At 40.2% G+C, this 25,448-nt stretch overlaps 1 protein-coding gene across 1 annotated transcript in view; it reads left to right on the plus strand.

Annotated features, from left to right (window-relative positions):
* DCUN1D1 (defective in cullin neddylation 1 domain containing 1) overlaps positions 1 to 25,070 on the plus strand; it is a 37,048-nt gene extending 11,978 nt beyond the window's left edge. Inside the window, exons 2-7 of the mRNA XM_073359276.1 lie at positions 2,706 to 2,922; positions 11,044 to 11,212; positions 11,835 to 11,965; positions 20,447 to 20,529; positions 20,820 to 20,916; positions 22,233 to 25,070. Coding sequence (XP_073215377.1) covers positions 2,706 to 2,922; positions 11,044 to 11,212; positions 11,835 to 11,965; positions 20,447 to 20,529; positions 20,820 to 20,916; positions 22,233 to 22,312 — 777 coding nt within the window. The 3' untranslated portion in view covers positions 22,313 to 25,070. The remainder of the gene's footprint in view (positions 1 to 2,705; positions 2,923 to 11,043; positions 11,213 to 11,834; positions 11,966 to 20,446; positions 20,530 to 20,819; positions 20,917 to 22,232) is intronic.
* The last annotated feature ends 378 nt before the right edge of the window (positions 25,071 to 25,448 follow it).

Here is a 25,448-nt window from a genome sequence, read left to right on the forward strand (position 1 = left end):
TTGGGAACAGTATCTCTGATAAGGTCACAGCAAACCTGGTGGCTGACCTTTGTGACTTTGTCCTCACCCACAACTGTTTCACATTTGGGGACAATATATACCTTCAAGTCAGCAGCACTGCTATGGGTACCCACATGGCCCCACAGTATGCCAACATTTTTATGGCTGACTTAGAACAACACTTCTTTAGCTCTCATCCCCTAATGCCCCTACTCTACTTGCACTACACTGATGACGTCTTCATCATCTGGACCCATGGAAAAGAAGCCCTTGAGGAATTCCACCGTGATTTCAACAATTTCCATCCCACCACCAACCTCAGCCTGGTCCAGTCCACACAAGAGATCCACTTCCTGGACACTACAGTGCTAATAAGCGATGGTCACATAAACACCACCCTATACCGGAAACCTACTGACCGCTATTCCTACCTGCATGCCTCCAGCTTTCACCCTGACCACACCACACGATCCATCGTCTACAGCCAAGCTCTGCGATACAACCGCATTTGCTCCAACCCCTCAGACAGAGACAAACACCTACGCCCAAGAAAGAAAATAACAGAACGCCACTAGCTGTCACTTCAGCCCCCAACTAAAACCTTTCCAGCGCATCCTCAAAGATCTACAACCTATCCTGAAAAATGATCCCTCACTCTCACAGATCTTGGGAGACAGACCAGTCTTCGCTTACAGACAGCCCCCCAACCTGAAGCAAATACTCTCCAGCAACCACACAACAAAAACACTAACCCAGGAACCTATCCTTGCAACAAAGCCCGATGCCAACTCTGTCCACATGTTTATTCAAGTGACACCATCATAGGACCTAATCACATTAGCCACGCCATCAGGGGCTTGTTCACCTGCACATCTACCAATGTGATATATGCCATCTTGTGCCAGCAATGCCCCTCTGCCATGTACATTGGCCAAACGGGACAATCTCTACGCAAAAGAATAAATGGACACAAATCTGACATCAGGAATCCATAACATTCAAAAACCAGCAGGAGAACACTTCAACCTCTTTGGCCTCTCAGTAAAAGACACACATTGAATCTATTTCCCTATGTTAAGTATCCTCACACCTTCTTGTCAACTGTCTAAATGGGCCATCTTGATTATCACTACAAAAGTGTTTTTTCTTCTGCTCATAATAGCTCATCTTAATTAATTAGCCTCTTACAGTTTGTATGGCAACTTCCACCTTCTCTGTACGTGTGTGTGTGTGTGTGTGTCTGTATATATCGTTTTACTATATGTTCCATTCTTTGCATCCGATGAAGTGGGCTGTAGCCCACGAAAGCTTATGCTCTAATAAATTTGTTAGTCTCTAAGGTGCCACAAGTACTCCTGTTCGTTTTGCAGATACACACTAACACGGCTGCTACTCTGAAACCTTTTTAAACCTTTCACACTGACCCTGGTATGTCTACACAGTGTAAAAAAAACCAAACACCCAAAAAACAAAACCACTACAGCAAGTCTCCGAGCCGTCTCAACTTAAGCTGGCAGGGCTTATGTTGCATGGCTAAAAATAGAAGTGTAGACATTCAGGCTCCAACTCAAGCCCAAATGTCTGTACTGCTATTTTTAGCCCCTTAGCCCAAGCCCCATGAGCTCCATTTTGACCTGGGTTCTGAGATTCACTGCTGCAGGTCTTTTTTTGCTGGGTAAGTTTTGTAACCGTATCGCTGTATTGGTTTAGGCAAGTTGCTTAAGTTTTTTTTTAGTCTGTTTCTGCTTCTATAAAATAGAGACAATACCTACTTCATGGAACTGTTGTGGGGATTATATAGTTATTGTTAAGGTCTTTAAAAACAAAAAGCACTATATAAATGTTTGAAGATGTTTCATTTTTCAATTTTCAGCTTTCACTATTTTTAAATGCTAGTATTATCTGAATTGAAGTTGCAGATTAGTCTGTCAACATCTGGTGGGGGGTTTTTTGCATGAGGAATATGAGTTTCCCAAATTACAGCAGACTTTAAATTTTATGCATTTCAGTTACCTTTCTTTGGCGCACATAACATTCAAAATTGCTCTTGCTTTAAGCAGAGAACTTGATATCTTCTAGGCAAGATAGGTTTTAAAAGATCAGCCTTTTAAATAGGAACTGCATGTGCACATGTTGTTATGCCATCATCACTACAGCTTATTGCATATTGAGATGATATTGTAAATGTTAACATTTTCTGGATGGTTTGTGTGATGATTTAGTTGATAGTTTTGCCATTACATGGAATACGTGATAGTTTTGCCATTACATGGTATACATGGAGTACGAGGTACCCTTCCATTGTGCAGCCAGAAGGGGTTGAGAATACTGAGGACACTGCTAACTTCTTCAAGTAAAGATTATGGGCACACAGTGTTGTTGATGTGCACTCGTAGGAAAGCAGCCACAATGTTTTATAGGAAAGTATCTATTTATACCTGTCCAGTTGTATATATTATAATTTGCCTAAAAAATATGTCCACGTGTAATTTTTTTTAAAAAAAAGCATCTTTTCATATAACCGATTGTAAGAAAAACAAGGTATGTATTAAGTATAAAGAGCATAAGTTGCAGTCTGACTGTTTTAATTTTTGTTAGGGAGAGTTTAATATATTGTGAAGGTTGTAATGGAATTTGGAGGTACTTGTATTTTTTTCCAGTAACCAGTGTTCGTCTCAGTATTGTCTTTTTTCTAACTTTCCTAGAACAAGTTGAAATCGTCACAGAAAGATAAAGTTCGTCAGTTTATGATCTTCACTCAATCTAGTGAAAAGACTGCAGTGAGTTGTCTATCTCAAAATGACTGGAAGTTAGATGTTGCAACAGACAATTTTTTCCAAAATCCTGAACTTTATATACGAGAGAGCGTTAAAGGATCATTGGACAGAAAGAAGTTAGAACAACTATATAACAGATACAAAGGTGAGTGCAGTGAGTTCTAACAATTATGCTTTTTAGATTATTTTATTTGCAGCCGCTAATTTGTAGATTCCACATGCATCGTATGTTTATAACTGGGCTACTCTACTTAAATTTAAACTGATCTGTACACACTAACTTTTGTATAACTAATAATACAAGCCCAGTCTAGAAAAGCAGAGATACCATTTATGTAAAGCCCCAGTACTGCAAACACACACATACTTAACTTCATGAACTATTGACTTAAGCATGTGTGTAAGTCTTTGCAAGATTGGGGCTTAAACTTAGAACTTCATGTAGTGTTACTCACGTGACCCCTTGATATCCAGGCTTCTTTAGATTGATTGATTGGTGTCAGAAGTGCTCATCATGGGCAAGCAAGTAGCCAGCAGAGAGGGGGTACAAGAGCTAAAGTTCCCTGCAATGCCATGTCCGGACGCGAGGGGGTGCTCTAGAGGTGAGGACACATGTTTATATGAGATTCCAGAAGAAGGATTTGGAACCCCACTGTCTGAAAAAAGCAGGAGATACCAACTTTGTTTTAAGGCAAAGTGTAGAGGAACAGACGAAGAGTCTTTTTCTTTTTCTCTTCTGGGACAATGGAGTATATAGTCTGCATGCTGGCGACCCAATAGGAGCAGATGCATGCTCTTTTGTTGTACCTACTATAAGGGCAGCAACAACAGCAAGAGGCTGGTCAGGCTCAGCAAGAACATTTCCTGCAATGCCTAGAAAAGCAGACCCCGGGACATGAATGGTTTGGGGAGAAGAGAATTCTGCCAGACTGGTACTAGGCCTGGCAAAGTTGGGCCCAGATGTTGACCTGGAGGGATTTTTGCACACATTTGAGAGGGTAGCGACCGCAGCAGATAGCCCCATTCTTCTCAGGAGAAGCTCAGGCGGCCTACTAAGCTTTGTTTGACAGCAGGTACAGTCATACAAAATAGTAAAAGATATTCTGGATAAACTGGGTCTGGGCCCAGAAGTGTACCACAACATGTTTAGGACAGAGCCTCTCCCCTGAGGGTGCACCTTAGAGTGGCAGCATATTTATGCAACACATTAGTTGCATCCTGATACAAACTCATTAGACAAAGTGATGGACCCTGTACTTGTAGAAGAGTTCCTAAGGATCTTGTCTGCGGGGGCCCATAGTTGACTCCAAAAGTTTCGGCCAACTTCTGCTAATGAGGCCATGGTGAGTCCAGAGACCTATGTGGTAGGTGATAATGCTGAACCATCTGAAAAAAGGCATAGCTCAAAGGGACTGTTCTGATGGAAGCCATGTGAGAGAACCCTGACTCTAGGATGGCATGGGAGATGCATGGAGAGAGAAATTCATAGACAATTCTGTACTTAAGAAACTGGAGGAGGTAGCAGCACTCAGAAGAATCCAGTTTTGTGTTTCTGGTGTGGCCAACTGGCTGATATACCGAAGGCTTGTCCAGTCACGGAAGGCGGCTTGAGATGTTCCCTCAGTAGGGGGCACACTTCAGCCTCCCAGGTAACTGCTGAAGTGGCTGGACAGGAAATGAGAGGACTGATTGAGTCTGGGTGCAGACAGAGAAGAATAGTCTCCTCATAGTGAGAATAGATGGGCGTTTGTCAGTGAAAGTTTCATGTGTACCTGGAAGACATGGGTCTACCTGACGATAGAGACAGAACTACAAGGTTGGAGGAGTAAGCTGAGTGTCAGCATTGTAAGATCATAGAATCATAGAATATCAGGGTTGGAAGGGACCTCAGGAGGTCATCTAGTCCAACCCCCTGCTCAAAAGCAGGACCCATCCCCAATTAAATCATCCCAGCCAGGGCTTTGTCAAGCCTGACCTTAAAAACTTCTAAGGAAGGAGATTCCACCACCTCCCTAGGCAACACATTCCAGCGTTTCACCACCCTCCCAGTGAAAAAGTTTTTCCTAATATCCAACCTAAACCTCCGCCACTGCAACTTGAGACCATTACTCCTTGTCTTGTCCTCTTCCACCACTGAGAATAGTCTAGAACCATCCTCTCTGGAACCACCTCTCAGGTAGTTGAAAGCAGCTATCAAATCCCCCCTCATTCTTCTCTTCCGCAGACTAAACAATCCCAGTTCCCTCAGCCTCTCCTCATAAGTCAGGTGTTCCAGACCCCTAATCATTTTTGTTGCCCTTCGCTGGACTCTCTCCAATTTATCCACATCCTTCTTGTAGTGTGGGGCCCAAAACTGGACACAGTACTCCAGATGAGGCCTCACCAATGTCGAATAGAGGGGGACGATCACGTCCCTCGATCTGCTCGCTATGCCCCTACTTATACATCCCAAAATGCCATTGGCCTTCTTGGCAACAAGGGCACACTGCTGGCTCATATCCAGCTTCTCGTCCACTGTCACCCCTAGGTCCTTCTCCGCAGAACTGCTGCCTAGCCATTCGGTCCCTAGTCTGTAGCTGTGCATTGGGTTCTTCCGTGCTAACTGCAGGACCCTGCACTTATCCTTATTGAACCTCATCAGATTTCTTTTGGCCCAAACCTCCAGTTTGTCTAGGTCCCTCTGTATCCTATCCCTGCCCTCCAGCATATCTACCACTCCTCCCAGTTTAGTATCGTCCGCAAATCTGCTGAGAGTGCAATTCACACCATCCTCCAGATCATTTATGAAGATATTGAACAAAACCGGCCCCAGGACCGACCCCTGGGGCACTCCACTTGACATCGGCTGCCAACTAGACATGGAGCCATTGATCACTACCCGTTGAGCCCGAAAATCTAGCCAACTTTCTACCCACCTTATAGTGCATTCATCCAGCCCATACTTCTTTAACTTGCTGACAAGAATACTGTGGGAGACCGTGTCAAAAGCTTTGCTAAAGTCAAGATACAATACATCCACTGCTTTCCCTTCATCCACAGAACCAGTAATCTCATCATAGAAGGCGATTAGATTAGTCAGGCATGACCTTCGCTTGGTGAATCCATGCTGACTGTTCCTGATCACTTTCCTCTCATGTAAGTGCTTCAGGATTGATTCTTTGAGGACTTGCTCCATGATTTTTCCGGGGACTGAGGTGAGGCTGACTGGCCTGTAGTTCCCAGGATCCGCCTTCTTCCCTTTTTTAAAGATTGGCACTACATTAGCCTTTTTCCAGTCATCCGGGACTTCCCCCGTTCACCACGAGTTTTCAAAGATAATGGCCAATGGTTCTGCAATCACAGCCTCCAGTTCCTTTAGCACTCTCGGATGCAGCTCATCCGGCCCCATGGACTTGTGCACGTCCAGCTTTTCTAAATAGTCCCTAACCACCTCTTTCTCCACAGAGGGCTGGCCATCTATTCCCCATGTTGTGATGCCCAGCACAGCAGTCTGGGAGCTGACCTTGTTTGTGAAGACAGAGGCAAAAAAAGCATTGAGTACATTAGCTTTTTCCACATCCTCCGTCACTAGGTTGCCTCCCTCATTCATTAAGGGGCCCACACTTTCCTTGGCTTTCTTCTTGTTGCCAACATACCTGAAGAAACCCTTCTTGTTACTCTTGACATCTCTCGCTAGCTGCAGCTCCAGATGCGATTTGGCCCTCCTAATTTCATTCATACATGCCCGAGCAATATTTTTATACTCTTCCCTGGTCATATGTCCAACCTTCCACCTCTCCTGGTCCATAATTGAGGGTAGAGACTGGCTTAATCTCCCAGCCCTATTACGAGAAAGAGTACTGCTTGGATCTGTTGACCGTAATATGACCGTCACCTAGATGTGGGGTATTGGGCTGCACGGCCCAGTGGCAAGGGTGAGGAGTCGATGGGCTGTGGGGAGCTGAGAGGAGACATCAAGACTCTGAGAGGAGACATCAAGTCAATTACAAGCCCTGGCAACTCAGTTATGAGGCAAACTGGAAGCATCATGACAGAGAATAATAGAGAAGGCTGTAAAACAAGAGCGAGAACTGGTTTGGACAAGACTGGCATATGAAAAGAACTAGCTGTACTGTATATCATGGAAGCATGTGACAGTGGGGCCTCAATCTCTGGGAGTCAAGAGCAGGACCATGCAAGGGAGAGATCAAATTGGGCAAATTTGTGGGAATCGGATGTTCTGAGTGAGGAGACGGGAGAAGCTGCCCTGGTCATGGACTCTGATCTGCCACGTCACAGGCAATACAGGAGGCCGGAGCAGCCATGGAAAGAATACAGTTTCAGTAATTCCAAGGTAGGTTAGCCACTGCTGAAGAAGCCTTGCAAATACATGTGCAAGATAAAGAATACTGGAAGGAATGTTATCAAGATGTGCTCGATGACCAAAACACTTTGTTCATCTGGATGCATGACTTGGAAGAAGAGCTGGAATGACTGCAAGGCCAAATACAGTAACACGGACAGAATACCTGGACAGGTACTGCCTCGGGGCGGGGAGTGGGTAGGTGATAGGGGTTAAGTCCCATCACCAGCCAGGCAAGGGAAGGCATCCAACTAGTTATGCTTTGAATCTTGGGAGTAACTAATTGCCTCCTGGATAGTGGAGGCAGAGTTAAGCCATACAAGTACACTGAGGGAGCTCATTTTTTTTTTTTTGGAGAGACTCCAGAGAAGGCAGATCTCTCTCTGATGGAGAGATACCCTGGAGTAGGGCTTAACAGGACAGATACAACAAGGGACCTGTAAGGAACCCTGAAGGGGGTGGAGGGGCTGTTAATTTGAAGACTTATTTGAATCTTTATTTGGATTTATTCTTGCTACTCCAGAAGACGTCTAGACTTTAACCTGGCTTGGTCAGAGGGTCAAGCCACAAAATACCCCAAGGAGGAGTTGGGAGTGATCAATGCAGCTGAAAAGTAGCCAACAGAGGGAGGGAAAGAGACAAAGTCTCCTGCAACTCTGTGTCTGGGCAATAGGCGGGCACCCTAGAGGTGAGCGCGCACGTCCACAGGGCACTTGCACTGCTCTTGCCTATGCTTAGTGTTCCACATTTTCAGTTTTTATTTGTTTTAAAAAAAAAAAAAATCTGGGAATTTTTCAGTGTTTATTTTCCAACATCAAAACCGGGATGAAATTGGGTTAAAAATAGGGAGGGGAAAAAGAAAATAACTTGTAGCATACACATTTTACTACAGTATAAATGAAACTTTTTTTTAAACAAACAAAGGTATATTTTGTCTCTCTGAGCTAGTAGTTTTTCCAGAAATCCTGGCTTGTGTACGCTCGCATAATTTTCTTCAAAGTATCCTCACTCATGTTGAGCCTCTTGTTGTTGTCTTGGAGGTAATCCAACTTTGAAAATAAGTGCTCTGCCTCAATAGATCCAGGGGGTGCGCTCTGCTGAAGTTAGGAAGTGTGTCTTGATGATTGTTCCAAAAAGCCAGCACACTGAGTTTCATGTTGTCAGGGTTAGGCAAGTTCATGTAAGTAGTAAATTCCCTTTTCAGATTTGAAATTTCATCTTTAGTGGCAAATGGTTGAAACACTTTGATATAAGGGTTATAGTCTGCTACAAAATTCACCTTGAGGACGGGGTGCAATACCTGGCTGACATTTCAAGAAGAATCTTGAGCACCAAACACTTCAGGATTCAGATTACGGACCACGGTCATCTCCCATTTCTCGATGAGTGTTGTGTTGAAGATTTTGAATGTATTTTATTTCTTGTATTCTGGGATGGGAAGGATTTCCAGAAACAGCTGGGTTTTCTCATCGTATGTGTCTCCTGCAGCTTTTGTGCTCAGTTCAGATGAGATTTTAGTTGTCAGGATCTGGTAAACATCTGTATTGGCAAACGTGTTAGCAGTAGTCAGAGAAAACTCCAGTGTTTTCTGTGTGACAGTGATTCCAAGTTTTCAGCAATGAACATTACTGAAAACTTTGTGCGCAGAATCTGGTGGTTGTTTGGGTTATTTGACAGTCTCTTCAGAGTTTCTGCTTTAGAGCCAACAAAATCAAGATGTTCTAGGAGACACATTAGCACAGTCCTCACATTAGTTACATGACAGGCAGCAAAACACAAGCTCATCCACCAATGTGGCACAACAAGGGTAGATAATGGGCAGCTGGCTTTGCACTCATCTCGCACTGCATAAAACAAATCCTTCAACTTGTTCACGTACTTGAAAACAGCCCCGAATCCAGTGATGCAAGATTTAATGTCTTTCACTTCTTCTGTAGCAGTAGCTGCTGACAATGCAACATTAATCAGATGAGCAGGACAGGTAATACATAGCAACTCCTGTTTCTGATTGAGTTTAATCTCCCATGCAGACTTAGCCATGTAGGAAGTAGAATCTGTGTTAGTTGTGGCCACATTTTCCCAAATTAGTTGGTACATCTCAAACATGTTGACAAAATAGCTGGCAGCAGAGCGGATGAATGTCACATCAGCACAAAACAATGCAAGTTTATTTGCTTTGAAATAAAAAAATGAAAACAAAAGGCCAAGAAGCATGTGATCCAAAGCATCAGGAGACTTGTAAAAAATCAGACTAGTCACCCCGTTTCCATCAATTCATTCAAACAGTTTAGATACTAAAGCATCATCATGTTCTTTCAGATACTTACAAGTGAGGTTGTCTGCATTAGGAAGGGGTTTTGCAGCTGGACTGTATTGTCATGCAAAGTCACCAATAGGCCCCTCTGCTATTAACAGTGATTGTCCGGCAAAACAAAGAGCACACACAAATTCATCGACACAATCATCCTATGTCCTCTCTTTCATTAAAGCTCAGATGAAAGCTCCTGATATTAACTGTTTATCCCGAAGCTCACTTTATTCTTTAAGCTTCTTGTGTCGCTTGCTTTCAACATGCTCCTTTAGTCGGTCAGTGCGAGCACTGACCTCAGTGCTGCAGTACTTGTAGTGCAATGCATCCTCTTTGCTCCCGTCTTTACTTTTATTGAACATTTCTAAGCATTGGTTTTCTTGTTGGTTTTCAGGCATAGATTTGCATTTTTGCCCCATATTTACCTTTTTACCTTACCTATCTGTAATCCCCAAGGAGCTTGTCTAGGTTCCTGTGGTTCTGTATGCTGGTAGTTCAGGGAGAGGCACACTGTTCCTGGTAGGAAGGGGGAACCAAGGGCAGACTCGGAGTCTGCTAGGGAACCAAGAGGGAGAGAGGAGAGACACTATTTAGAAAAGGAGGCCCAGTTGGTTTGTGGAAGGATTGCAGATGTGCCTGCTCAGAGGAAGGGGCAGAGTGAAATGATTGACAAAAGAAGGCCTGAGAAGAAGAGCTAGCCTGACCAATAGGGTGTGAGATGCTGTCTCTGGGAGCCCCCTGGAGGGGAAAAAAGCTATTTTGGAGCTAGCCACAGCAAGGGCATGACTGACTGTGTGGGGATATGGAAGAACCCAGGCCCATTTATCCAAACCTGTAAGGAGATTTCAGAGTAGCAGCCGTGTTAGTCTGTATTCGCAAAAAGAAAAGGAGGACTTGTGGCACCTTAGAGACTAACCTAGTCTCTAAGGTGCCACAAGTCCTCCTTTTCTTTTTGTAAGGAGATTGGCACTAAAGGCGGTATCCAGGTGGATAGGGGGCATTATATATCTTTATCTGTGGAGGATTGATTGCTTAAGTCAGTGCCACACTAAATGGATATAAAGAAATAGGCGGGCCGCAGGTCCTTGTGAGCCAGTTGTGGTGCGATATTAACATTGCTTGATTTTTTCAACTTCCACTGTGTGTGTGTTCTGTTTTTTTTACACTGTGGAACTGCTTCAGTCTCAGAGTTGAAGGACAGAGCAATCATATAAAGCTTTTGTGTTTAACAAAAATAAGTACCTGAAAAAAGACTGAATGGATTAATAAATGGGTGTAAATCAGTAAAAACTGAACTCCTTTAATTAAAAAAAGTAGTAATTTATCAGTGAAAATTAATGAAAATGCAGAACACTATCCGTTCAGTGGATACAGAGAGAGGATTTCACTGTACAGAGCATTCATTCCAATAACTGCCACAAGCCTTAATGTTTTCTTACAAATTGAATCTGAAGTATATATTTTTAAAAAGTGGTTAAATATCCTCTTTTAATGTGGCTTATTCCAGAGGTGATTTTGTGCATGTTTGTGTGTGTTTGTTCATGTGTGAAGGAAATTACTTCAAAATCATGGAAGATTTAATGTTTGTTTTTAATCTTTATGATTGTATTCCAAAGATCCTCAAGATGAAAATAAAATTGGCATAGATGGTATACAGCAATTTTGTGATGACCTAGCACTTGACCCAGCCAGTATTAGCGTACTGATCATTGCATGGAAATTCAGAGCTGCAACACAGTGTGAGTTCTCAAAGCTGGAATTTATGGATGGGATGACAGAATTAGGGTAAGTATGCAACAGGTAAAAGAAACTTAGCAGTGTAACACACTGGAGAAAGCTGGAACGAAAAGAAAAAGTCTGCTTTTAGCAATTCAGAACTGAATTATGTCTTCTCAAAATTTGTCTAGTATCTGCCTTCTATGAATATAGAAATACATCTTCTATAAATTTGGCAGAAGTTATAAGCGAACCCAAATAAAGGGCAAAATGCTGCTCGCTTTAAACATGCGAATAGTCCCATTGGCTACAACAAAACGAGTGAGTAAAAGAAGGATTTGGCCCAAAGGCCAAAATGTTTAGGGCCGTTTATCTAAGAATGTAATTTATTTGCCCTACATGAGAGCTCTAGTTTTTGTTTTCTAGGAACATTGTGACAGACCTTTAATTATTCTAGATTATATATATATAATCTGATTATCAACCAGCTTCTTCACATGCCAATGTGAAGAAACATTTTTTTTAAAAAGCAGCTGAAATTGTTACAGACTTGCTGAAATTAGTTTACATAATCCTTCTGTATTAAAGCAACTAAGGATTGTCCATAGTAGATAAGGTTTTAAAAATAAATTTAGCATGTTATTTTGACAAAATGAATAATACACAGAAAAACTTGCTTTTTAAAATACAGATGTGACAGCATAGAAAAACTAAAGGCCCAGATTCCTAAAATGGAACAAGAATTAAAAGAGCCAGGAAGATTTAAGGATTTTTATCAGTTTACTTTCAACTTTGCAAAGAATCCTGGACAGAAAGGTTTAGGTATGTATTCTTAATTGTAAACACTTCTGATATAGTTACTAGTAACTGTCTCTAATACTTACCGTAGTAAGTGAAACTATTATTATGATCCAGTTAGACTAGCCATGGGATAAAAATATACTTCACTGTGGTAAAAGATAAATATCAGGACTAAATTGAAGGTCAGTGCTAGATTTTCAAATTCATAGAAATTTTCTGCAGCCTTATGAACTGAATGTTTCAATTTAACATGTGAGGGTGCATTCTTCCCTTCAGAGTACAGTATGTGCAAAATTCCATTAAAGTTAACACATTATGATTTCATAATAAAAATATAATTAAAACTTTTAGAATTTGCAACCATGAGCAATAGGAAAAAAAATATAAAGCCTAACTTTCACTTGTAAGTGTGTGTTTGCATATAGGTACAGACTTGCACAAAGTCTCTCATACCACCAAAAAAACATGTAAATCTCTTTGCAAACTACAATTCAGGTATCGCCAAGTAATTTCCACATATCAGGCATGATTAGATTTTCATCTCATTGCATCTACAGTCAAGATCTTAAGCACAATTCAGGGCCTGCTGGATCTATAGTTTTTCTCTTTGGAGAAAGATTGCAAAATGACAACAAATTCCAGAATATAATACCCAATGACACACACAAATTATGATTTCTATAATTTTATTTCATTGCTTCCCCCTTGATAGTCATTGCATCGTGTGTCCGAGTGAAGGGGAAGAACTACTCACTAGGAAAAAGTCATTGGAGGGGGGAAAAAGGTGTAGTTTGTTACTAATAATTAAATGAAATACTTTTATGATTCTGCATGAATAGTTAAGGGAATGCAAAAGCTAGATTCTAACAGCAGTATTAACTGGGCCAGGATGCACATCCTGTATGTTTTATTATATGCATTTATGCCATTGCAGTGTAGCTACTCATTTAATCAGAAAGTCTGGAATAGAAATAGGCCATATGTACAGTGCAGTTAAGGTTCCAAAAGCGACTCATATTTCCTGATTTTCTTTCATTTGAACTGTTTAATGTTAAACAATGGGGAAAAAAAATTTTTTTCATTTAATGGGGGAATTAGGGCAATGAAAAATCTGCAGCTATTTTATTTGCTGCTTGCAAACTTTTATTAATTTCACCAGAGAAAGTTTCTTGAACCCACAAATGTGCACAGTACTTTACATTTGTGCATGGTGAAAATATGTTTACGCTCTACTGTATGTGATAAATCTGCAGTTTGCACCTGGACCAATCTTCGTTAGATCAAAACCAAATATTAATAAATTAGCAATGTCTGTTCTCCATGAGGATACTTTCTGTGTCAATCTTCAAACTTCTCCTGTACTCTCAGTAGGCCTGGCTGGGTATTTTAAGTTAGAGTGGGGTAAGTGGTTTTCACTACACACAGACCTGTTGATGTAAGTAACACGGTTGTATAGATGTATAGGCTGAGTCTTACTGCCATGTGGAGTCCCTTGCAGAATTGGGGTTGTACATGGAAAGTTTCAACCTTAACAGTGAATTTACAGAAGAGTATAAGTGTGTGTGAGAGAGATAATATGGAAATAGTTTTGCAACCTCAACCATAACAATAGCTTCTGATTACCATGGTGATGTTTAGTATTTATATAATAGTTTCAATTTTCAAATAGCTTTTCAAATGTTAACTCGTTAATACTCCGTAACATCCTTGTGAGATAGTTATTGCCTTATATAAATAATTTTGAAACAGAGCCATAGAAGTCAAGTGATTTTTCTCAAAGCTTCAGAACACACATGTTAGAGCTGGGGGTGTATCATAGGAGTTCATGACTTCCAGTTTTGTGCTTAAACCACAGCTCTGATTTCCTCTGTAGTTTCTTTTCTTGTTGGCTTATTTCCATATAGTACTGAGAATATACAGAACAATCAATTAAACATCCCAGGAACGATAGATAATTTGTTTTTGAGACCTCAGTGAAAATGATTAAGCAAGAAAAATAATCCTTTTTCATTTTCCTTCCGCCTTCTTATAGCTTCTTCAGGGAGGCCAGCCTCTAAAAATGACATAAAAAGAAGATATAGAAAAATATAACTTTTAGATTTGTATGTTAATACCTGTAGTAATTATTTATTTGTATTACAGTAGTTCTCTATGTAATAAATAGCTCTGAAGATCAGGCTATGGGGGGAAGCCTTTTGATTAAAATGCAGTCTCAGCATGTTTTCCCTTTTCCTGCTCACTGTATTGGGAGTTATCACCCTCCCATTAAAAAGATTTCATGGTAACTGTTTACTAGAGGTAAAGTGATACATGAACAGACACATGCTTCTAAAGCTTTTAGTTTTCTAACCAGGGTATGGCAGACATGTCTGGAAGGGGTTTGAATCTCTTTGCTTTGATTGTATGCATTGGGAGAAAAATTGGAGTTTACTATCTTAAAACAAAATCTATAAATGTGTGTAGTATGGAGGAATAGAAGAGACCCATCAACTGTTACTGATTGCTGCTATAGAAATTCAGTGTCTGAAAGCTTGCTTTCTAATAGGTTCCGTGTCCTTGAATGACACTTTCAATATGTTTGGCCCTCCAAATTTACCTTCCTTAAAGGTAAATACATATCTAGTGGAATCCCTTTAGGAAACTTAAAATATGTTGTGAAGTGTTTTGATAAACTGCTGCTCGAGCTAGCTGTTTGTCATGGAACCTAGATTAGCTGTTGATTGCATCTAATTTATTTCCAACAATTTTTCTGAGGTGTTGCATGATGTGTATTATGCAAGTCACTCCAAATGAGTGCCAGTAAAACTCTCCCCTCATGTATTCAGTTTATGCCACAAATATATAATATTTCTAAAAGCTTTTAGTTAAATTAGTGGCATAAACAAAATACATGGGAGTGTGGTATAAAGGTTTGATTATTTGCACTTATTTGGACTGACTTGCATTATTTGTTTGTGGCTTCAAAATTCATGAGTGTTGCAACCATTTTAAATGCTCATGCCAGTAAAATCTAAAACTCTTTATTGTTCATTTTCATCCTCTTACTATAGGCAGGGCTGGTGGCACTGCTTAGTATTAATTTTCCCATGTATAAGATATTACTGTAAGTTGCTTATAACTTTGCCAAACTTTAACTGTTGGCTAAAATGTTTTATGGTAGGGGTGGGGCTCAGACTGAATATTTTTGGAAAATTTCAGCCCAAAACAATTCAATTGTTTCTGAGAACAGGGCTAGGAAAAAATACATTGTTTCCCCCGTGTTTAAAATTTGGTGACCTTTTCTTTGAAAAGCTTTAGAGCCCCTGTGCTTTGGAGCAGGGACTCAACATTTGGCAAGGGTGGTTGTCCTTTGTGTCAGGAGTATGCCTCTGGCCATCCCAGTGAAAATCTGCCTAAATTTGACTACTTTATAAGTAAAGCTATGAATCTGTCACGGAATTAATGGATTCTATGACTTTCCGGGACCTCCAGGACTTCTGCAGTGGGCCAGCTGCACCGGCTGTTGCTGGGGCAGTCTCAGGCCACTGTGGGCCTCCCTCCCTCCCTCCCCCCCTCCCCCCCCTCAGCAGCAGCAGGAGTTTGTGTGTGGGAGGGGGCTCAGGGCTGGGGCAGGGGGTTGGGGCGTGGGAGGGGGTAAGGGCTCCGGGCAGTGTTCAGGGGGGCTCCCTGGAAGCAGGGACGTCCCTCAGTTTCTGGGCGGAGGCGAGGCCAGGCAGCTCTGTATGCTGCCTCCGCCCACAGGCGCTGCCCCTGCAGCTCTCACTGGCCGCGGTTCCTGGCCAATGGGAGGTGTGGAGCCGGTGCTTGGGGCGGGGGCAGCATGCGGAGCCCCTGTGGCCATCCCTTTGCCTAGGAGCTGAGGGACATGTTGCTGCTTCCAGGGAGCCGCATGGAGCCAGGCCACCAACTCCCCTTCCCCCAGCAACAGCAGGGGTCCTGGGCCGCGTCCCCCCCAAGCACCCAGCATTTAGTCAGGGATATATAGTACAAGTCATGGACAGGTCATGGGCTGTGAATTTTTGTTTGCTGCCCATGACCTGTCCATGACTTTTTTACTAAAAATACGTGTGACTAAAATGTAGCCTTAGTTATAAGCTTTTAAAAAATTAGTTTTTTTATGCTCAGTAGAGACTTCCTATATTTTTGCAGCTTAATTCCCCAAGGAATCCATCCACACTGGACATGTGCCGCCAAGAGCTGAGCAGGACTTTCCCTGTAATTGCAGCCCTGAGCTGCTGTGGGCTGTGCTGGTCCAGATGTGCTCTCTGAACTGAGAGCAGGGAGACTCGCTACTGTGCTCTTGTTGAGATAGGACCTCCAATTGGGATAGACAATATGGAGGAGGAAGCTGCCTGATTCAAATGCAGAGGAGACAAGAACTGGGAGAGTGCAGAGCAGGCTGGGGCAAGGAGCCTGTGGGGTTCCTTAAATAAGGACTCCACTTCTTGGACACTTTATTTTTGGAATATCCAACTTAAATGGCTTCCTGTAGAAACTTCTAATTTGTTTTAATGTATTGTCCAATAAATACCGGGTTATTAGATTGCAAAATTATGTAGCCATTATTTTCATTTACATTATCAGCTTCTAGGTTTCCTGACACTGCATGTGTACACGTCTGGAAATGTTTAATCTGTCTACATGCCTCCTAAACAACTTAAGTTCCTAAGGAGTTCCTGTACTTACACATGATTTGAGATGCTACCACCAAGCTGGTACAGATGTATAAAAATCAGCCAGTGGTGGTCTTCATTGCTGTCCCCTTTGAAAAATCCAAAACACATGGTTAAGTAGATTGATAGAAGTGCCAGGATTAAGGTGTTGCAGAATTCTAGTTCTACTCATACCATTTACTGGTCTTAATACTTTGCACTTTATTGTGTTTAATTGTGCCTCAAAACATCCTGTGAGGTAGGCAAATGTCAAGTATCTCTATATGACAGATGAGAAAATCCTGAGCACAGAGTGGTTAATTGATGTGTCCAACTTTACACAGGAAGCTGATGTTCTAGGCTGAGAACCCACATCTGATTTCTAGGCACATGTCTAATATACTAGTGCACCTCCGCCCCTCATGCTGTAAGTTACCCATCTGTGCAGTAATATGGGGATAATTACCTACATGCATGTGCCTGTCAACATGTTCAATCTTTCATATTCTCAGGTTATAGATGGGTAAAATGAGACACAGGGTGTAGATGCTTCCTAGGCAGCTCACGTAAACTCTGTTTCCATATCTGTAAAATGGGAATACCTCACATGGATGCCCCGAGGATTAAATTTGTTCTTCAATACAGTAGTTCCATGAGCTTTCAACTCCTATTCCTTTTTGTGTTGCATGCCTTTATATTTGTCATAACTTGCATGCGAGACAGAGATATTTGATAAAAGACTTTAAGTAGGGTGTTTTGGGTTTTTTTTAAACACCCCCGTTAAGTGGTTTGTAGCTTCAGATACGGAGTCAGTCTCACATATGACACTTCTGCATCTGGTCACGGTATACTTCTGTGAATTGTCCTGAGTGTGGACACTTTTGATAAAGAGATGTAAAAGCCTGTAAATTTTTTTTACTTTCAGGGATAAAATAAGGTCATAAGAAAGGAGTTACTTATTGGAGTGCTATAGGTGACACTTTGATTGTACACTCCTGCAGCATTTAAACTAATCCAGAGGTTCTCATATTGTGGTCTGTGGACCACCAGTAGTCTGCAAGCTCCATTCAGGTGGTCTACAGATAGTTCTCTCTAAGGTGCGGGCCTGGGCAGCTGCACACAAGAGAATGAAGGGCCACCCACCTAATTAGTCGAGCCACACAGCCGTGGCTCCACTAAGTAGATGCCTGGACCCTGGAGAAGACACATGTAAGGTGAGGTGGTGGCCTTGCGGGGCATAAGGGGTAGGTGGCAGGGGGCAGAGGATGGTGAGAAGAGGGGGTGGGAGCACTTTGGGATGTGCAGGGCTGCGACGGCCAGATAAAAAGGTGACTTGCCCCAGCTCCAGGGTTGTGGCTGCTGGGGAGAGACGGCTATCCTTCCCAGTCTTAGCTCTGTGGCTGCTGTGGTGAGGGAGCGACCCCCCCCTCCTTCCCAGCCCCAGCTCGGGGGCTGCTGTGTTGGGGAAGAGAGGGAGAGACCCCCTCCTTCCCAGCCCCAGCTCAGGGGCTGCCATGGCGGGGGAAAGAGGGCACATCCATTGCATTAGAAAGGTAAGACTACTGATACTAAAATATGAGTTGTTGTTGTGCTTTTATTTGTAGAATAAAAAATGTTCATTATTAAGGGTTTTTTATATCGAGTTTTTATCCAAAGCACTTTACAATAGTTAGCTAACAGTACAAACAACATTTGGAAAGATCATTAAGTGGTCTGCCGAGACCCTCAGCAATTTTCAAGTGGTCTGCGGGGGAAAAAAAGTTTGAGAACCACTGAACTAATCTGTTACACCATCACAACAGGGAATGCAACAATTGACACATGAAGCACACAGTCTGAAGATAGGAATGTTCATTGGTATTGTTGTTCTGTGATGTTGATGATTATTAGGGAGACCTTACCTCTGTTTCCATACTCTTTGTTGTGGGTTTTAAAAATGTACTCCTAAATCTGAATTTCCTGACTTTTTTTCTTCTTCTTCTTTTTTTTTTTTTTAAACAGTTGTTCTTTCCATTATTTTCCTAAAATGTCTTCCTTCCCGTGAAGTTACTAATGCATGTCCTAACCTTTATCTTAGGAAAAGTTTGGTTGGTTGTGCTTTTTTTCGCTTTGGGTTTAAGAATAATGAAAGCTGCTCGTTCCATTAGAATTGTGTTTTAATGTCCTTGATTGGCCACAGGAATATAACATATGGTTCTCGTGGAGGCAAATTGAAATGCGTAGCTCATTATTACTGTTTGTTTGTAGAGCACTAGAATGTGCGTGGAATTTGACAGCTTTTACCTATCTGGTATGCCTACTACGTTTTATAAATCGTAATACTTACTTTTTCTAACTTCTTACCCTCAAGTAGTGTGACCAGCCAAACATAAAGTGTGTATTTCTTGGAAAGGCACCAGTAGCTTTTTAACTAAGATTTAAGTGTAGCATCAGTTTAATATCTGAAACTTCCTCCAGTAAGTGGGGATAGACTCAAATTTCTTAAGTTTTAGTGCAGCCTTGGTATTTTCAACTATAATGGCATATCGTGTCCATCAGCAAAACACATCAGATCAAAATTTTGATCTGCCTCCGGAAGCCTTCAACTTATATCTTTTGTGTGAAATCCTGACCCAAATGAAGTCACTGGAAAAACTCCCATTGACTTCAGTGGGGCCACGATTTCACTCTGTATTTGTCTGGAGGGGCTATGATGAGGTGGATTGCTCTATTAGACTTGTTAGAGGAGCACTGTTAAAGTTATTGGGAAAGGGGGAGAGACTTTCAGCACAGGAAATAAGTCAGTAAGAATTTTCAGATGTGACCAGCATAGGTTCTCATATTGGCAGAAAAACATATTTAATCTAGATGTCTTTAATATTATTCTAAAAAATTCATTGGTTTGTCTGAAAGAGTAATCTAACAGTGTGCCTGTGCTTTTTACTTCTTAAAGTATGGATTGATTATGGACAAAACAAATTGGTACACTCCAGAAGATGTAAGACTTTCTGGATGTGGACACTTTGAAGGTGGATCCAGTTAGGCTGACAGTGATTCTCTCTCTGGGTGGTATTGAGATTTTTGAATGTTCATTTGAAGAGTTTATTCTCTCTTAATTGATGATATAAAATAAAGTTGTTTTTGGGTACATGCACATACTTCAGTAGTCCTGATTTGTTCCTGGCTTTGAGAAATACAGGCCCACTCAAAATAGAGAGAGATTGAAAGTTACCCTGAAAAAAGACTTAAAACGGGCAGGAATCCACATTGGCCATCATAAAGACAACCACTTAATGTACATAGTCTTTCCCGGGATACTTGTCCTAAAGGAAATCTGTTTATCGATTTGAAAATTTGACAAGACCATTTTGCAACTCTAAAACCTGTAACAAAGTTGCTTTAAAAATAAAATTATAGCAAACTAGGTTATGGGAATTGCATTTGATTAAATATGATTAAAGGAGCCTAATCCAGCAAATGATGTGGAACTCTTATTGAAGTCAATGGTATCTCTTTTTGTGTAGAGCAAAGTTGGGACTGAGTTGCTAAGTTACAGTAAAAAGAAGTTGAAAAATCTGTTGTATGCTTTGGGCAGAGTAATTATTAACCTGGACAATTTAAATACATTTTCAGGTCTTGTATGCCCCAGGGTCATACCTAAATCTGAGGGTTAGTTCATCTGTAACAAACCCACCAGTTTCCTCAGTTTTCATTACCTTTTTAAAACATTTTTGAAAGAACCTAAGAGTATTCTTGCATTGAGAGTGAATTTTATTTCACCTTCATTAGTTTAGTTTATAGTCCAATCAGGCTTGGAGAAAATGTATATTTCAAATATATCTATAGGAGTAACATATTTTTAATATTACAGATTTAGAAATGGCTATAGCCTACTGGAATTTAGTACTTAATGGAAGATTTAAATTCCTAGACTTGTGGAACAAATTTTTATTGGTAAGTTTAAACCTTATTATATAATATAAATTGGGCTGCAATAAGTTTTTGGGTTTTTTTTTATTGTGGAAGATGAATCCATGTGTATTAAAGTCTTTGAAGAGATCACATAACTTATTTTGACAGAGCATTCTTTTGTGATGCATAGATGTTGAAAGTTTTGGCAAATACTGTAAAAAATTTAGTTGAGGGTGACTTGCATATACTCAGGGATTTAATATTGAATATTCAGACTTTAAAATTAATTTTTGTTCATGGTTTTTAAACTCAGATTTTTTTCCCCCAAATAGGAACATCATAAAAGATCAATACCTAAGGATACCTGGAACCTTCTTTTAGACTTCAGTACAATGATAGCAGATGATATGTCTAATTATGATGAGGAAGGTAGTATTTACATTTTGTTGCATCAGTTTCTGTGTGTGTGTGTTTTTGTGGATAATACATTTAGCAGTGTGTCTCTGGGGTAGCAAATCTGTCTAATAACTCGCAAACAGAACATCTGCGAAACAGTATGTGACTTTTCCTGGGGTTCGAAGCAGTTCTCTGCCACGTAGCTGATGAGGACTAAGCCTACTAGCACAGATAAAAAATACTTGTGCTGCCCCTTCCCAAAGCCAGGAGATTACTTTTTTGTTTTTATTTTTAACATCTTCACTCTCCTGCCCCCCCAAAATCAGCTCTTCCCCGCATAAAACAAATTGTCTCCAACTCTACCACACATAAATAAAAATAAATTTACCTTCCCAGTTCTTGCTTCCTCCAACAAATCAACTAATGGTGCTTCTCTTCCCCCCCCTCATGCCCCCCCCATATCCTTGCATGGCTTCTCTGCTTCTGCTGTTCCTCAGCAGAGGAACAGGTTTTTTTTGTTCTTTAGCCACCAGTTATGATTTGTCAGCATTTCCGACCTTCTATTTAAATGAAGGTGGGAACGCACACAGAATGAAAGGCCTATGAAGGGGGTAGTATTTAGAATTGGATAATCACTGAGTGCACCGTATTTTCATCCGGTACATTCCTCTAATCTGCAAGGGTTTCTTCAAGACCGGCCACCTAAGGTATCTGCATTAGCAGCAAATTTTTTGTTTGAAATGTGGTGACGCATGCTGATGTCAGCATCTGAACATGACAGTAATGTGGAACCCTGTTGTGAGCGCTAATTATTTTGCTGCTCTTGTGCTGTTAGGGCGGTGCGTGCAGTCACGGTTACTAGAATTCCTTCACACTTGCTGCCATTCTGGAGACCCAGATTTGAGTTTTGGTTCCCATTTTGGTCAGCCAGGTGAGATGAGTGCTGTGGAGATTGTGCTGTCTACTCTCCGCCCCCTCAGGCCAATTATCATGTTGATTGGCTCTGAAAGGAGTTTTTGTCCAGTTTTTCTCGGTTTAAAAAAAAAAAAAAGATGATTGTTATGTCATGGTACCTGAAAAATTTGGTATGTTTAAATTGTGTGTTGGCATGGGGGAGGTCTCAGTTGATGAAAAAAATATTAATCAGATCTTAAATCTCAAGAAACAGAATCAAATGAGGTTTATTCATTTAAAACTTTAAACAGGAAAGATAATATGTGAAGAATCTGTTTTGATTTAAAGAGGTTTTTTTAAACTGTATAGCTCTACATTGGGGGGAAGCGGGGGGCGGAGAAGGGGGATTTGTTGATCTGATTTCTTATGTGCTCTTGCTTGTTCTTTGCTTTCAGGGGCATGGCCGGTTCTTATTGATGACTTTGTGGAATTTGCACGCCCTCAAATTGCTGGGACAAAAAGTACGACAGTGTAGCACTAAAGGACCCTTCTAGAATGTACATAGACTGTACAAATAAATACAACGGAAAATTGCACAGTCAATTTCTGCTGGCTGGACTGAACTGAAGATCAATCCTCACTATAAGGGTTGAGGGTTGAGACAAACCTTTAAGGATACATCTTGGACCATATCATTCATTCATCTAATGGTGGTTTGGGCTTCTCTTCTAGTCTGAACCACTTTTGCCAGTTATAACTCCAGCATAGTGGATTTCATCATATTTTTGTGGACCACCTTTGTTTACTTTCCCATAAGTCTTAGAAGCTTTATGATGATTATTTTGAGATTTCTGGTTTCGCATAAAGCACAATGCTGTCTTCATGAGACAACTGTGGTTTGGCATCTGCATTATACAGATCAACATCACAAATGTTTTTTTTTTTGTTTTGTTTTTTTTAAACTCCTTAAATATACACTTTGGGCTAGTTGCAAAGACTATACTGATAGCACTTCCTATAAGAGTGATATATTTAAGTGTACTGGGTCCGATTTTTTTTTTTTTCTTTCATGGCAGTTACAGGTATTGTCTAAGTGAGTTTTGAGTATCTGATTAAAACAATTGTAGAAACAACCAACAAAAACAAGAATGTTGATACTGGAAAATCTAGGTGCCTATACGAAAGGTTTTATTGTATGTCAACTGTCTTTGAAAAGAGTTGAAGTACTACACAACTACTGTGCACTTATAGCACTCCTGGTTTAATATTATAGTCAGCCTCCAGTGAGCTTCATTGAGACACGCTACGTGCATAACAGAATCTAATAGTCTCTAGATTATTATCTAATCAGATTTCATTACAGTTTTGAAATGCTTGTCTGTCTGTCCAGGAAGGTGTTTTCATTTGTGTGGAAATCTAAAACTTGAACAATATACTGAATTTGTGTCTTATGTTTTGTACACAATACAGTATTTTAAATTCAGACATGGGTTTTGATGGTTGCGGTATGAAATAACAAATGAACCTGCTTTATAAGAGGGTGGCAAATCTGATATGAATCTGAGTTTTGAAGTGATTATCATGGGCCATTTAAGTTACATTTTTACAACATATAGGTACTGCCTTTATGGACAAAGCCCATTTTCTCAATTACTTACTTTTTTGGGATTTTCACAGGTCATTGTGGTTGCCAATTACAGATATTAAAAGTAAAACTTTCTAAAACAAGCATAGATCAGATGCAAAATACTACCCTGGCTTCTTTTGTTTCCTTACGTTATTTTGTTGATCACTACTACTTCAATTTGTCTCACTGCACATAACTAAATTAGAACTGATTTCACTTCAAAGCAGGATTTTATCTTGTTGTGTGCTTTTTAACATTACAGGAGCCCTTGAACTGCTTTCATCCTGAAAATGCTTTTTCACTCTTCAGTTGCTGACTTATGAAGAAGAGGTTATTGTTTTCTTGAAATAAAAACTTCTGTAAAACAAGCCAGAAAATGTCAAACGAGGATGTCTTTAAAAAAAAAAATTATAGTAATTATTAGGAATAGGGTACTTACTTGAATACTCCAGCCAGTCCCATGTTAAGGTCGTAATTACTGTTGAAATTAGTAAGTGGAACTTGCACTAAAACAGCAGTACACTTTTATGCAGATGCTAAAAAGATTTTAGGAAGAATTTAAGTATTAAACTGCTAAAACTTTTACCCTGTGTGCTTTGAAGTTGACTAAAAGGCAGGCTTTCCCTCATAGCGGTGCCCTTTTAACAAAGTCCGGTCATGCATTTATTTCAAGAATACAGTTCTACAAAATGCATTGCAAATTTCTACTCCAGCTGCTGGAATTGGCTATGCCAAAAATGTGTGTGATTTTTGTTTTGCTGCTTTCAGTATTTCCTTTTTCAATTTTGTGTAAATATCAATGGGGGACTTGAATTATGAAAACTTTACAAGGTATATATGCGTGCTGTTTTCTGTCTTAAGGGTTTTGGTACAGTTTCAGATTGATTAGTTCAAGTATGCTGTGTTTTGAGATGAGCTCTAATTAGCTTTTATCCCAATACAGATATGACCTTCACAAAAATCTGATATTGGTTAGTGGCATAATGCCATGCTGTTTTTAAAGAATGTTCCTTATGAATGCGAGACCTTTTCAACAAAATAGTGTTGTCATCAGTTTGGTACTACACACTTATAATTACTGTGTAATTATAAAACAAAAATACATTTACATAAAGCTTTGGATAATTATGTAGCAGAAAAGTTAAGGTTATTCATGCTGTAATGGCATCTTAGAATTTAACGAAACAAATGACTCTAGTTGGAAACAAGCTTGATTTTAACAGTGTGGTTATTCTAAGGATGAATGCCTGGTTACAGGAAATATTTTGTATTGAAAAGTGCTCAGACATGTGGCCATGTGTTCTTCCTTTATATATGCGTGTGGGGTGTGTTTTGTTTTGTTTTGTTTTTTAAAGAATTCAAACAGTTACCTACTTGGATTGCTTTAATTCATAAGTGCTTAAGTCCTCAATTTGACAATGATTTCCCCTTAATGGATCAGTTTCATTTTGCCAAATGTCAAAAAAAGGGTTAAACACTTAAAATTTGTAATCTATGTTTTTATACATTAAAAATGTACAAGATTAGACGTGCCCTGATATAAAACACTTAAGATCAAGATTATATTTAGTAAAGAACATCATCTGCATATCTCTGTAAGTTCAATGTAATTTCTTACAAATCCCTCTCATTACCAATAGAGGCAATAAAGCTCCAGTGAAATTGCCATGACTAAATCTTCTCATGCATTGTTTTAGTGTATTGTTTGTAAAACTTTTTTCTAGACTTTTAAAAAAAATGGAATACTATGTCCTGAATAAAACGTGCACTAAACGGCAAGCTTTTGGGGGGGTGGGAAAGATCTAAGAACTGATACAACATCTTGCCTGCCACTTAATCTAAATGTTTACAGCTACAAAATGGAGCTATTTTTATCCAGCTATGCTGCATTGACATTAACTAGTGTGTGATGGACAATACCATAAGTACATGCAGTGTACTTTGTTTAAATATGGCTGGTTTGAAGACTACAGTATATAAGTAAATGACTTTTTTTTATTGAGCAACCTGTTATTAAATAAAGTAACTTATGAATTGCTTCAAA

This window comes from Lepidochelys kempii, chromosome 9 (genome assembly GCF_965140265.1).
Source record: "Lepidochelys kempii isolate rLepKem1 chromosome 9, rLepKem1.hap2, whole genome shotgun sequence".
Classification (NCBI taxonomy): Eukaryota; Metazoa; Chordata; order Testudines; family Cheloniidae; genus Lepidochelys; species Lepidochelys kempii.